This window comes from Mercenaria mercenaria, chromosome 2 (genome assembly GCF_021730395.1).
Source record: "Mercenaria mercenaria strain notata chromosome 2, MADL_Memer_1, whole genome shotgun sequence".
In the NCBI taxonomy this organism is placed as follows: domain Eukaryota; kingdom Metazoa; phylum Mollusca; class Bivalvia; order Venerida; family Veneridae; genus Mercenaria; species Mercenaria mercenaria.
This window is the reverse complement of record NC_069362.1, coordinates 52,196,058-52,211,323: the sequence shown is the minus strand read 5'-3', so window position 1 is coordinate 52,211,323 and position 15,266 is coordinate 52,196,058. Positions and strand designations below refer to the sequence as shown.

The window sequence follows — 15,266 nt, the reverse complement described above, 5'->3', positions numbered from 1 at the left end:
TCTGCACATCGTCTTGATGAGGTGATCATTTGACCCAAGTTTCATGAAAATCCTTCAAGGGGTTTAGGAAATATGGACCGGACACGATTTTGTTACGGACGGAAGGACGGATGCAGACCATTCCTATAATCCCTCCGCCACGGCGGGGGATTAACAAAGGAAAGGATCTTCCCATGATGCTACAGACCTATGATCTGACCCTAGTCTTTTGATCTCAGGTAATCCAATTTTGAACTTATTCAGTATTTCATGGAGACAAACATTCTGACAATTACTCAACATTTTTTTTATTCAAATACAGAATAGTGTCTACTTGTAGCAGTGATACAAAGCCCAACTTTATTGTACTGCCTCAGTGGAATTGCATGCAGTAGACATGTGACATGATTTCCCAACAAGTCACATTATACTGACATCAGGCAGACCAGTGATTTCCCAACAAGTCCCATTATACTGACATCAGGCTGACCAGTGATTTCCCAACAAGTCGCATTATACTGACATCAGGCTGACCAGTGATTTCCCAACAAGTCACATTATACTGACATCAGGCTGACCAGTGATTTCCCAACAAGTCACATTATACTGACATCAGGCTGACCAGTGATTTCCCAACAAGTCACATTATACTGAATCATGCTGACCAGTGATTTCCCAACAAGTCCCATTATACTGACATCAGGCTGACCAGTGATTTCCCAACAAGTCCCATTATACTGACACAAGTCACACTATACTGACACAAGTCTCATTATACTGACATCAGGCTGACCAGTCCTAGAACTATCCTCTTATTGTTGAGCGTCAAATGAGGAAGTTACTTGGTATGACACAGCTAGGGAGCAAACCCACAACCTCCTACACTTGAAACCTGTACTCTACCACTATGCTAACTAAACAAATTTCTAAATAGCTCTAGCAGCCCCCTAAAGAGGGTCAAGTGCCTCCATTTGAACACAACTGACAGAGGACTTGCCAGGATGCTACAGACCAAGTCTAGTGTATTTCTGACCAGTAGTAAAAAACGAGAAGATGTTAAAGTTAAAATGTTGACCATTGATAATTGATGAAGGACCGTCCCTCTATACTAAAAGCTAATGCTGAGGTTACGCATTGCATACCTATACATAATGGTGATCATATGTATGAATTTTCACTGGAAGCCCTTTAAAATGTTGAAGCAGTTTGCTCCACAAATGTTTTGCAGATGGGGTATCTGTCCATCCAAGAAAATATGTCTTGCACATCTACACTTCATGGTGATCATATGTATGAATTTTCATTGGAAGCCTTTTAAAAAATGTGAAAGTAGTTTGCTCCACAAACTGTTCCCATAGGATGGCCTCTTGCTTCATCCATCCCAGAAAAAAATGTCATGCACATTTACACTTCATGGCTATAATATATATGAAGTTTCATTGGAATCCCTAACCAACCAACCAAATTTAAGATGTCTCATCTATACCCACTCCTCCTAAATGTTCAGGAGTAAAATTAAACAAATAAATCAAAAGTTTCAATCCATAACAATTGTTCAATCTATATAACAGAAGGGGCCTCCATGGCCTAGAGGTTAATTTTTCTCTTTATTTTTTGTTTGGTTGGGTTTAAGGTCGCACCGACACAATTATAGGTCAATGGCGACTTTCCAGCTTTGATGGTGGAGGAAGACCTTAGGTGCTCCTCCAGGCATTATTTCATCACAAGCAGGCACCAGGGTAGAACCACCAACCTTCTGAAAGTCAGCTGGATGGCTTCCTCACATGAAGATTTCAATGCCTCAAGTGAAGCTCGAACCCACATCTGTAACGGGCAAGTGATTTGAAGTTAGCAACATTAACCACTCAGCCACAGAAGCCCCTGGCCTAGTGGTTAAGGCCGCTGACATTGAATCATCATCATGTGAGATTGAATTCTTGCTTACAATGTAGAATTCTTCATGTGAGGAAGCCATCCAGCTGGCTTACAGAGGACAGGTGGTTCTACCCAGGTGCCTGTCCATACCTGAAACACTTCTCTGAGTGGCAACTGGCGTCTTCCTCCACAATCAAAAGTTGGAAAAGCTAATATCTAAATTGTGTTGATGAAATTTGAAACCCAACAAGCATACAAACATAAAATGACCAAGAAATAAAGATATATTAAACTTTTGTAAAGATAGACGAAATTACCCTAGACATATTGACCAAATAGAACAGTTGGAAATTGCAAACTAAATCTATAAGACATTACCTGTTTAACTGCATGTTTAAATGATTTTTTGTATGGCAAGTGTCAAGTATTTGATGGCCATGTTTCCTCAGCATGCTGGCAATGTATGTGGTTACCTCACTGATCTCCTCATGCCTCTCACCTTGTCTACATACAGCCACTTTAAACGGGGCCAGTACTGGACTTAAATGAAGTACCTGTAAATAACGTGTAACAACATGGTCTATTTCTGTTTTACCATAATCAAAACATTCCACTCACATTTCTAAGTTTTAAATTACATCAAAGTTATATTAACAAGAGCTATCCATAAAAAAGCTTGGTTGATTATCAAAAAAATTCTAAGTCAAACAAGGCCAAAGGAATAACCTACACAAGACTTTTCCAAAAACTTATAGCATTGATAACAACATGTTAGGTAACCGTTGCGATACAACTTGACATGTAGGTGCTATACCTTAATTGCATGCAAAACTTGAACGAAATTTTAGAAGTCCAAAAAGGGTGGCCATTGTTACATTAAATTCAAGAAAGAGCTGTCTTCGTTGGTAAGTTCAGAAGGTTAGATAACTGAAAAAGCTTTTTTGCTCGAGCCAGCTTGAGTTGGAGCCCCACTGGGGGAATCACGGCCATATCTCATGACACCAGTAGCTGTTTTCAAGGAAGCAGACTCAAGAGTGATTCAAGATATGCTTCAAGTTTAAACTAAATGCTTGAACTTTACAAATATGGTGTACCACCTGTTTAACCTCATTTCCCTTCACTGACTTTTCTACATAAGCATCTTTAAGGAAGAGGGCAGTGGCCATCTCTAATGTCATGTCACACTGTATCTGGCTTGGATAAATACACTTCTTTCCTTGACTATACTGAAATAAATTAATCAAAAGACAGATATCTTTTTGTAAAAGTACTGTGAACAAGAAATATCTTTAAACAAGAGGGCCAAGATGGTCCTATGTCGCTCACCTGAAAAACACACCACAACAGTGTAAACATGTTTGACCTAGTGATTTCATGGAAACAAATATCCTGACCAATTTTCATTAAAATTGGACCAAAAATGTGGCCTTTTGAGTGTAAACAAGCATTTTCTTTGATTTCACCTAGTGACCTAGTTTTTGAGCCAAGATGACCTGTATTCAAATTTGACCTAGATTTGATCAAGGCAATCATTCTGACTAAATTTCATCAACCTCAATTGAAAAATACAGCCTCTATCGCATACAAAACGTTTTTCTTTGATTTGTCCTAGCGACCTAGTTTTTGATCCCAGATGACCCATATTCAAACTTGACCTTAATTTCATCAAGGCTATCATTCTGACCAAATTTCATGAAGATCAATTGAAAAATACAGTCTCTATTGCATACACAAGGTTTTTCTTTGATTTCATCTAGTGACCTAGTTTTTGACCATAGATGACCCATATTCTAACTTGACCTAGATTTCATCAAGGCAATCATTCTGACTAAATTTTATGAATATCCAGTGTAAAATGCAGCCCCTATTGTGTACACAAGGTTTTTCTTTAATTTGACCGGGTGACCTAGTTTTTGATCCTAGATGACCCATATTCAAACTCCACCTTGATTTCATATAGACAAACATTCTGATTTAATTTCATGAAGATCCGATGTAAAATGCAGCCCCTATTGCATACACAAGGTTTTTCTTTGATTTGACATAGTGACCTACTTTTTGACCCTGGACGACCCATATTCAAACTTGACTTAGATTTTATCAAGGCAATCATTCTGACCAAAATTCATGAAGATCAATTGAAAAATACAGCCTCTATCGCATACACAAGGTTTTTCTTTGATTTGACCTAGTGACCTAGTTTTTGACTCCAGATGACCCATTTTCGAACTTTGCCTTGATTTCATCAAGGTAATCATTCTGACAAAATTCCATGAAGATCAGTTGAAAAATACAGCCTCTATCGCATACACAAGGTTTTTCTTTGATTTGACCTAGTGACCTACTTTCGAACTTGGCCTAGATTTCATCAAGGTTATCATTCTGACCAAAATTCACGAAGATCAATTGAAAAATACAGCCTCTATCGCATACACAAGGTTTTTCTTTTATTTGACATAGTGACCTACTTTTTGATCCAAGATGACCCATTTTCAAACTCGGCCTAGATTTCATCAAGATAATCATTTTGACAAAATTTCATGAAGATCAGTTGAAAAATACAGCCTCTATCGCATACACAAGCTAAATGTTGACGGACAGACAGACGACAGACAGACAACAGACAGACGACAGACAGACAGACGCCGGACATCGAGTGATCAGAAAAACTCACCTGAGCATTGCTCAGGTGAGCTAAAAATGTACCAGAATCGTAAAGTCATCACATATGAAAACAATGCATTTAGTGTAATGTTTTTTATGCAAGAATAGCGACAATACACGTTTGTTTTGTGTATTAACGTCTGCAGAAGCCCTTGGGATATGTTTGTGACCTCGACCTTTAACCAACGGCAACGCTGACGCCGGGGCGAGTGCAATAGTTCTAGTTTTTCTTCGAAAAGTTGAGCAAAAACAACATGTATTTCTTAATTTTTTTGGGAATTGGGACAGTTTTAAGATTTTCTAAAATATATCTTTTGGCTTCAATAGCAACCAGAATCGCGTATGGATGACCTAGCTCCAAAGGAATCTGTAAGGGACCACCAAAAGAACATTCCTAGTACGAAGATTTTTGGTTCAGTGGTTTAGTAGATGTTCTTGAAAGAACTTGTGGACAACAGACCATAGACATCTAATGATCCTAAAAGCCAAACATAAGCACTTTATGCTTAGGTGAGCTAAATAAAAACAGGCATATCGTACAGCTAAAATATGCAATATCTGTAAGATATGCTCTAGTTTTCACATCTTTAAGTTTTCTTATGTTTAATGACAGTTCTGTTGTGTTTGTGCCTTTCCAGAGGAAGACATTTCAGCCCCTACTGCAATGTCACAAACAATCTATACACAACAACAGGCATTGTGTCATTAGGGACAGTACTGAATATAGTGGCCAAGATGAGATGCTTTCAACTTTATGCTTTTTAGACAAGTTTGGATTTCCTGGTAATATCAAGACATCATGTTCTACTTTCTCTTTACCAAATTCCAAACAGTATAAGTACTGTGATACCACAGAACCCCAGCCAAAACTGTTTTTTTCCTACCTGACAATTTGATTTTGTCTTCTGCTGCAGTTTTTTTAGATGTTCATCTCCCAGGTTGCAGATTGTCTCTACAGTTTCTAAACCCCATGGAAACTTGTACTGTATACGTCTACCTGACAATACGGCGCTGTTCTCTTCCATGTTAGACAGAGTGAAATCTGAGGAGTTGTAGGATAACTGAAATTACCAAATATTCAATACCAAACTAGCTATTGCCCTCTGTAATACAAAACAAATTTCTTAAACAACACACCAGGTCAATGCATAATCACATCTGCAGCATAACCCAAATGTTTTACAATCATAATAATGCTACTTATCAATGCTGTATTTAGTTTTATTATACACCTAAAAACTTACTGTCTGAAATACAACAGTTTCTGTATTTCACTTAATAAATAAAAAAATTTATAGCAAAAGAGTGCTTTAACACTATTTATACATGATGGGCGGTTATACGTTGGGCGTAATAATTGGGCGCAGCCCGAGTGAAATTATTTGTATGATGTATTACCGCCTGAGTGTATAAATAGTGTTAAAACACTCTTTTGCTATAAATTATTTCGATTTTAATATGCCCTTAATCTAAAACAGTAGATAAAGTAAAGAAGCCCTCTTTCTTGGTCGCAACAAAAACTGCACGTTAACGTGACGTCATTCTACTAAGAGTGTTTTAACAGAGACAAGCATATTAGAATAATCAATACAAAACCCTGTATTCAACTGCCATTGGATACAGAAAAATATTCAATGGCGGGACTACTTGTCTTCAGGGATGTGGCTGCTCACTGGCCAAAAAGAGGAAATCAGAGGATACTGCCTACAGCTTTTAACAATATTAAAATTTTTGCAGATATGTATCTGACCAAATCTGATAATATTTATTTCTTATTTCAAACTGTTCTGTTCAAAAAGAAGAAATCAGCTAAAAAGAGGAAAGATCACATCCCTTTGTCTTAGTTGCAGAATTCCATGTATCAAAAAGTTCACCGTTTCAAAAACTTTCAGTGTTCGCGCTGCCAATCGACATTATCGCCAAATGGCGATTATTTTATTCAAAAGTCGATTAAAACGCAATTTTTGGCGATAGAAAATGGCGATTAATTAATAAAAATGCTACAAAAAATATTGCAAAAAATTGTCCATAAACAGCTGGAACATACATAGTTTTATCGACAAAAACGTGTGAAGTCGGTAGCAGCAAGTGTATTTGCCCAGAGGTATAACTACTCCCTCTAAACGGGGACTTTGACATGCTTAATTGAACACAGTCTGCTGTTTATTAAGTGGCCAGTAATTATCGGCAATTAGCCTGACACCTCGTGCCAGTTTTGTTGTTCACAGTTTGATCTCGGTTGGAGATACCTCTCGATCTTTAATGAGTATCATAATATCTATGATTTTTTTTTATATTTCTTTCATCAAAATATTAAATTTATATGAAATTAAAATTGTTTATGAAACAAGAGGGCCATAATGGCCCTATATCGCTCACCTGTTATCATTGCACTTAAAAACAAGAAGGTCAAAAAATCATAATCAAGATCAATCAAAAGAATTATGAGAAAATGTAGTTGAAATTTTCTTAAAGTTACTTCAAATAAAATTATTTTCAAATCAGGCCAGTAGTTTCATACAAGGTTTTCTGTATAGCCATATGGGAAAATGAGCCCCTCCCCCAGGCGGCCACTTTTTCAATGAATCAAAATTATTTGAAGGAATTTGGTAGAGGGTCACCCAAGAAATATTTGTGTAAAATTATTTTGAAAACGGACCAGCAATTTCTGACAAAAAGATTTTCAAAGTTCTATATAAGCATATAGGGAAAATAAGCAAAACCCCTTGGGGCCATGTTTTTGCTGAATCAAAATTATTTGAAGGAATATAGTAGAGGATCACCCTAGGAACACTAGTCTTGTGTAAAATTGTTTTGAAGTCAGTTTTCTACATAGCCATAAGTCCAAAGGACAGGAACAAAGGGAAGAAATTTAACCAAAAAAACCCCAAAAATTCTTACAAGGTACAGATATATCAAAATACACCTAAAACTTGGAGGTAACATCCATGTTGTACCACAGAAAAGTGGTCTCGGCCAATAATAAAAAAGTTACTAAATAAGCTATTTATAGTAACATAAAAGGGAAGTGATTAAAAAACAATTACTGTAAGTGAACAAAAGAAGGATCTGCCAAATAACAACAAGAGCACTGCAATGCAACACAAATGCAGACCAATATACACACAAAACAAAGCCATATGACTTTTGACCCCTAAGTGTGACCTTGACCTTGAAGTGAGCCATCCGAAACATGCGCTCTGCACGTCATTTCGATGAGGTGAACATTTGTGTCAGGTTTCTTTGAAGTCCTTCAAGGGGTTCAAGAATTACAGAACGGAAGGGAAATTGCTAACCAACAAACAGACAGACAGACGGACACCGAGGCAATAACGTAATACGCCCCTTCAGGCGTATTACAAAACGGAATCGAGATCTTTATAATGGTGATACAAGTTGTGTGCAAGTTTGGTTAAAATCAAATCATAAATGAAGGTGCTATTGTGCAGACAAGGCCAAAATAGCTAATTCTGGCCCTTTCAGGGGCCATAACTCTGGAACCCATTATGGGATCTAGCCGGTTCAAGAAAGGAACCGAGGTCTTATGGTGACACAAGTTTTGTGCAAGTTTGATTAAATTCAAATCATAAATGAAGCTGCTATTGTGCAGACAAGGTCAAAGTAGCTAATTCTGGCCCTTTCAGGGGCCATAACTCTGGAGCCCATAATGGAATCTGGCCAGTTCAAGAAAGGAACCAAGATCTTGTGGTGATACAAGTTGTGTGCCAGTTTGTATAAAATCAAATCATAAATGAAGCTGCTATTGTGCAGACAAGGTCAAAATAGCTAATTTTGGCCCTTTCAGGGGCCATAACTCTGGAACCCATAAAGGAATCTGGCCAGTTCAAGAAAGGAACCAAAATCTTGTGTAGATACAAGTTGTGTGCAAGTTTGGTAAAAATCAAATCATAAATGAAGCTGCTATTGTGCAGACAAGGTAAAAATAGCTAATTTTGGCCCTTTCAGGAGCCATAACTCTGGAACCCATAATGGGGTCTGGCCAGTTCAAGAAAGGAACGCACAGACGACGGACGACGGGTGATCACAAAAGCTCATCTTGTCACTATGTGACAGGTGAGCTAAACAAGAGGGCCATGATGGCCCTATATCGCTCACCTGTTATCATTGCACTTGAGGACAAGAAGGTCCTCAGAAAAAATGTCTAAGTCCAAAGGACAGGAACAACAAAGGGAAGAAATTTAACCAAAAAGAAAAAAATATTCTTACAAGGTATAGATATGTCAAAATACACCTAAAAATTGGAGGTACCATCCATGTTGTACCACAGAAAAGTGGTCTCGGTTTTTCCCTACGGCCAATAATAAAAAAGTTACTAAAAATAAGCTATTTATAGTAATCTAAAAGGGAAGTAATTAAAAAAAAATAATATTGTAAGTGAACAAAAGAAGGATCTGCCAAATATATCTGTTGACATAAATGAAATTTCAGATCAGTATCTTCATTAGTTATGGAGATATACCCATTTTAATTTGAAATAAAGGGAGGTAATTTGACATAAAATCAGTTCATAGTTATCTACTCTGATTGTCTCAGTCCAACTAATAACAATAATGAAATTTCAAATAAGTCCTATACGTACTTACTGATATAAATCCATTTTGATTACAATCAGGGGAGGTAATCAGATATAAAATAACTCTAGAACCTACAATTGGATCTGATTTGTCATGGAATCCAAGATTTATTGTTGTTGAAGATATTTTGGAAGTTTGTATCAAATAAAACCATAAATGAAGTCTCTATATGGCTGCAAAAGGCAAAATAGCCAATTTTGGACCTTTAAGGGGCCATAACTCTGGAACCCATGAGGGAATCTGGCCAGTTGAAGAAAGGAAGCAAGATCTTGTGGTGATACAAGTTGTGTGCAACTTTGGTTAAAATCAAATTATAAATGAAGCTGCTATTGTGCAGACAAGGTCAAAATAGCTAATTTTGGCCCTTTCAGGGGCCATAACTCTGGAACCCATTATGGGATCTAGCCGGTTCAAGAAAGGAACCGAGGTCTTATGGTGACACAAGTTTTGTGCAAGTTTGATTAAATTCAAATCATAAATGAAGCTGCTATTGTGCATAATTCTGGCCCTTTCAGGGGCCATCACTCTGGAACCCATAATGGAATCTCGCCAGTTCAAGAAAGGAACCAAGATCTTATGGTGATACAAGTTGTGTGCAAGTTTGGTTAAAATAAAATCATAAATGAAGCTGCTATTGTGCAGATAAGGTCAAAATAGCTAATTCTGGCCTTTTCAAGGGCCATAACTCTGGAACCCATAATGGAATCTGGTTAGTTCAAGAAAGGAACCAAGATCTTATGGTGATACAAGTTGTGTGCCAGTTTGGTAAAAATCAAATTATAAATAAAGCTGCTATTGTGCAGACAAGGTCAAAATAGCTAATTTTGGCCCTTTCAGGGGCCATAACTCTGGAACCCATAATGGGATCTGGCCAGTTCAAGAAAGGAACCGTGATCTTATGGTGATACAAGTTGTGTACAAGTTTGGTTAAAATAAAATCATAAATGAAACCACTATTATGCAGACAAGAAAATGTTGACGCACGCACGCACGGACGGACTGACGACGGACGAAGGGTGATCACAAAAGCTCACCTTGTCACTATGTGACAGGTGAGCTAAAAACAAAACAAACAAGAGGGCCATGATGGCCCTATATCGCTCACCCGAGTACCACTGCTTTCGCCAAAAACAAAAAGAAAAAATTCTTACATGGTACAGATATGTCAAAATACACCTAAAAATTGGCGGTACCATCCATGTTGTACCACAGAAAAGTGGTCTCAGTTTTTCCCTATGGCCAATAATAAAAAAAGTTACTAAATAAGCTATTTATAGTAACATAAAAGGGAAGTAATAAAAAATATATTGTAAGCAAGCCAAAGAAGGATCTGCCAAATAAAAACAAGAGCACCGCAAGGCAACGCAAATGCAGAGCAATATTCACATAAAACAAAGTCATATGACCTTTGATCCCTAAGTGTGACCTTGACATTGAATTTAGCAATCCGAAACCAGCTCTGCACATCCTTTCTATGTGTGAACATTTGTGTCAGGTTTCTCTGAAATCCATCAAGGGGTTCAAAAGGTAACACAGCGGAAGTGAAACTGCAAACCAACACACAGACAGACAGACGGACTCCGAGGCGATAACAAAATACGTCCCTGCGGGCGTATAAAAAAGAATCGAGATCTTATGGTGATACAAGTTGTGTGCAAGTTTGGTTAAAATCAAATCATAAATGAAGCTGCTATTGTGCAGACAAGGTCAAAATAGCCAATTTTGGCCCTTTCAGGGGCTATAACTCTGGAACCCATTAAGGGATCTGGCGGGTTCAAGAAAGGAACCAAGATCTTATGGTGACACAAGTTTTGTGCAAGTTTGGTAAAAATCAAATCATAAATGAAGCTGCTATTGTGCAGACAAGGTCAAAATAGCTAATTTTGACCCCTTCAGGGGCCATAATTCTAGAACCCATAATGGAATCTTGCCAGTTCCAGAAAGAAACAAAGATCTTATGGTGATACAAGTTGTCTGCAAGTTTGGTAAAAATCAAATCATAAATGAAGCTGCTATTGTGCAGACAAGCTCAAAATAGCTAATTTTGGGCCTTTCAGGGGCCATAACTCTGGAACCCATAATGGAATCTTGCCAGTTCCAGAAAGGAACCAAGACCTTATGGTGATACAAGTTGTGTGCAAGTTTGGTTAAAATAAAATCATAAATGAAGCTGCTATTGTGCAGACAAGGTCAAAATAGCTATTTTTGGGCCTTTCAGGGGCCATAACTCTGGAACCCATACGGGATCTGGCCAGTTCAAGTAAGGAACCGAGATCTTATGGTGATACAAGTTGTGTGCAAGTTTGGTTAAAATAAAGTCATAAATGAAACCACTATCGTGCAGACAAGAAATTGTTGACGGACGCACGGATGGACGACGGACGACGGACGAAGGGCAATCACAAAAGCTCAATCTGGCCAGTTCCAGATAGGAGTCAAGATCTTATGGTGATACAAGTTGTGTGCAAGTTTGGTAAAAATCAAATCATAAATAAGGCTGCTATTGTGCAGACAAGCTCAAAATAGCTAATTTTGGGCCTTTCAGGGGCCATAACTCTGGAACCCATAATGGAATCTGGCCGGTTCCAAAAAGGAACCAAAATCTTATGGTGATACAAGTTGTATGCAAGTTTGGTAAAAATCAAATCATAAATAAAGCTGCTATTGTGCAGACAAGCTCAAAATAACTTACTTTGGCCCTTTCAGGGGCCAACACTCTGGAACCCATACGGGATCTGGCCAGTTCAAGTAAGGAACCGAGATCTTATGGTGATACAAGTTGTGTGCAAGTTTGGTTAAAATAAAGTCATAAATGAAACCACTATCGTGCAGACAAGAAATTGTTGACGGACGCACGGATGGACGACGGACGACGGACGAAGGGCAATCACAAAAGCTCACCTTGTCACTATGTGACAGGTGAGCTAAAAACAACAAAACATTATTCCTGTTTGTTTAATAAATAAATACTGTTTTATGACTGAACTGAAGATGCATAAATGTTTGATTATTCAAAGCCTATGATAAACATGAATAATAATAATTGAAAAACAAGAGGGCCATGATGGCCCTATATCGCTCACCTGTTATCATTGCACTTGAGGACAAGAAGGTCCTCAGAAAAAATATCTAAGTCCAAAGGACAGGAACAACAAAGGGAAGAAATTTAACCAAAAAGAAAAAAAATTCTTACAAGGTATAGATATGTCAAAATACACCAAAAAATTGGAGGTACCATCCATGTTGTACCACAGAAAAGTGGTCTCGGTTTTTCCCTACGGCCAATAATAAAAAAGTTACTAAAAATAAGCTATTTATAGTAACGTAAAAGGGAAGTAATTAAAAAAATAAATATTGTAAGTGAACAAAAGAAGGAGCTGCCAAATATATCTGTTGACATAAATGAAATTTCAGATCAGTATCTTCATTAGTTATGGAGATATACCCATTTTAATTTGAAATAAAGGGAGGTAATTTGACATAAAATCAGTCCATAGTGATCTACCCTGATTGTCTCAGTCCAACTAATAACAATAATGAAATTTCAAATAAGTCCTGTAAGTACTTACTGATATAAATCCATTTTGATTACAATCAGGGGAGGTAATCAGATATAAAATAACTCTGGAACCTATGATTGGATCTGATTTATCATGGAATCCAAGATTTATTGTTGTTGAAGATATTTTGGAAGTTTGTATCAAATAAAACCATAAATGAAGTCTCTATATGGCTGCAAAAGCCAAAATAGCCAATTTTGGACCTTTAAGGGGCCATAACTCTGGAACCCATTATAGGATCTGGCCGGTTCAAGAAAGGAACCAAGATCTTATTATGACACAAGTATTGTGCAAGTTTGATTGAATTCAAATCATAAATGAAGCTGCTATTGTGCAGACAAGGTCAAAAAAGCTAATTCTGGGTCTTTCAGGGGCCATCACTCTGGAACCCATAATGTAATCTCGCCAGTTCAAGAAAGGAACCGAGATCTTATGGTGATACAAGTTGTGTGCCAGTTTGGTTAAAATAAAATCATAAATGATGTTGCTATTGTGCAGACAAGGTCAAAATAGCTAATTTTGGCCCTTTCAGGGGCCATAACTCTGGAACCCATAATGGGATCTGGCCAGTTCAAGAAAGGAACCGTGATTTTATGGTTATACAAGTTGTGTGCAAGTTTGGTTAAAATAAAATCATAAATGAAACCTCTATCGTGCAGACAAGAAATTGTTGACGCACAAAAATAGCAAATTCTGGCCCTTTAAGGGACAATAACTCTAGAACCCATGATGGGATCTGGCCAGTTTTTGAAAGGAACTGAGATATCATGCCAATACATGTTTTGTACAAGACTGATCAAAATTGCTTGCAAAATGTGGTCTCTATCTTGTTCACAAGAAATTGTGGACGGACGGACGATGGACGAAGGGTGATCACAAAAGCTCATCCTGTCACTATGTGACAGGTGAGCTAAAAAGATTAAATAGTTATAATGTTTTATGTTTTTTATTGAAATGCGAAAGCGCACGTGAATAACACGCACGCCAAGTTTGTCTATTAATTTTTACCCTGAAAAAAAAAAGAGGCTATTAATTTATAATGGCCAGGGCTAGCACTGACTTTTCTGATAAATAGAAATAGGTTATGTATATGATAAAAAGGTCATTAAAGCAGTACCTTCAACTGCAATAATGCATTCTGTTCCCATGGATTTTACCAGACTGGGTCATACTTGGCACCTCTTGTGATCCACACCTGGCAAAATCCACTAAAGCTGACTACAACACTGCAGATCAAGGTAATGTTATCCTATCATATCAAGTTATAACTTATACCAATATACCTGGGTTTGTATTCTGGAAATCTACAAATGTAAATAGCTTCTTTTTTTTTTTTTAGATCTATCAAAATCAATCATCTTACTTAAATTAGTGGGACATTTATTACATAATCTCTTATGAAATACTGAGAAATACTTTTATGAAATATAATCAGGCCTTCCAGCATGGCCTTGCAAAAAAGTAGGAGAAAAGTATGAGGTCCCTACACAAAAAAGTAGGAAAAACAGGAGGTTTGAGGACAAACAAGTGCTGTCACTAATGGTGACAAATGCCCCCGCATCACCTTGACCTTTGACCTGGTGATCCCAAAGTCAGTAGGGGTGGTGTACTCAATAAATACTATCAGCATGTGAAGTTTGAAGGTCCTGGGTGAAGTGGTTGGCATGTAAAGTGCCTTCATGCAGAAAGTTAATGTTGGCCCCTGTGACCTTGATCTTTGACCTGGTGATCCCAAAGTCAGTAGGAGTGGTGTACTCAATAAGTACTATCATCACGTTAAGTTTGAAGGTCCTGGGTGCAGTGGTTCGCAAGTAAAGTGCCTTCATGCAAAAAGTTAACGTTGGCCCCTGTGACCTTGACCTTTGACCTGGTGACCCCAAAGTCAGTAGGGGTAGTGTACTCAATAAGTACTATCAGCATGTGAAGTTTGAAGGTCCTGGGTGCAGTGGTTCGCGAGTAAACTGCCTTCATGCAAAAAGTTAACGTTGGCCCCTGTGACCTTGACCTTTGACCTGGTGACCCCAAAGTCAGTAGGGGTAGTGTAATCAATAAGTACTATCAGCATGTGAAGTTTGAAGGTCCTTGGTGCAGTGGTTTGCGAGTAAAGTGCCTTCATGCAAAAAGTTAACGTTGGCCCCTGTGACCTTGACCTTTGACCTGGTGACCCCAAAGTCAGTAGGGTTGGTATACTCATAAAATACTATCAGCATGTAAAGTTTGAAGGTCCTGGGTGAAGTGGTTCGCGAGTAAAGTGCCTTCATGCAAAAAGTTAATGTTGGCCCCTGTGACCTTGATCTTTGACCTGGTGATCCCAAAGTCAGTAGGAGTGGTGTACTCAATAAGTACTATCATCATGTGAAGTTTGAAGGTCCTGGGTGCAGTGGTTCGCGAGTAAAGTGCCTTCATGCAAAAAGTTAACGTTGGCCCCTGTGACCTTGATCTTTGACCTGGTGACCCCAAAGTCAGTAGGGGTGGTGTACTCAGTAAGTACTATCAGCACGTGAAGTTTGAAGGTCCTGGGTGCAGTGGTTCGCGAGTAAAGTGCCTTCATGCAAAAAGTTAACGTTGGCCCCTGTGACCTTGACCTTTGACC

The 15,266-nt window shown here is 38.0% G+C and overlaps 1 protein-coding gene across 2 annotated transcripts in view; it reads right to left on the bottom strand.

Annotated features, from left to right (window-relative positions):
• The window catches only part of LOC123563964 (DNA polymerase subunit gamma-2, mitochondrial-like), a 72,295-nt gene that overhangs the window by 10,666 nt on the left and 46,363 nt on the right, over positions 1-15,266 (bottom strand). For both annotated transcript variants that reach the window (XR_008369807.1, XM_045357163.2), the window contains exons 6-8: positions 5,403-5,579; positions 2,952-3,080; positions 2,233-2,408 (exon numbers count right to left, since the gene is read on the bottom strand). Coding sequence is in view for 1 of the 2 variants with exons in the window: in XM_045357163.2 (XP_045213098.2) it covers positions 2,233-2,408; positions 2,952-3,080; positions 5,403-5,579 (482 nt within the window). In the remaining variant the exon portion in view is untranslated. The remainder of the gene's footprint in view (positions 1-2,232; positions 2,409-2,951; positions 3,081-5,402; positions 5,580-15,266) is intronic.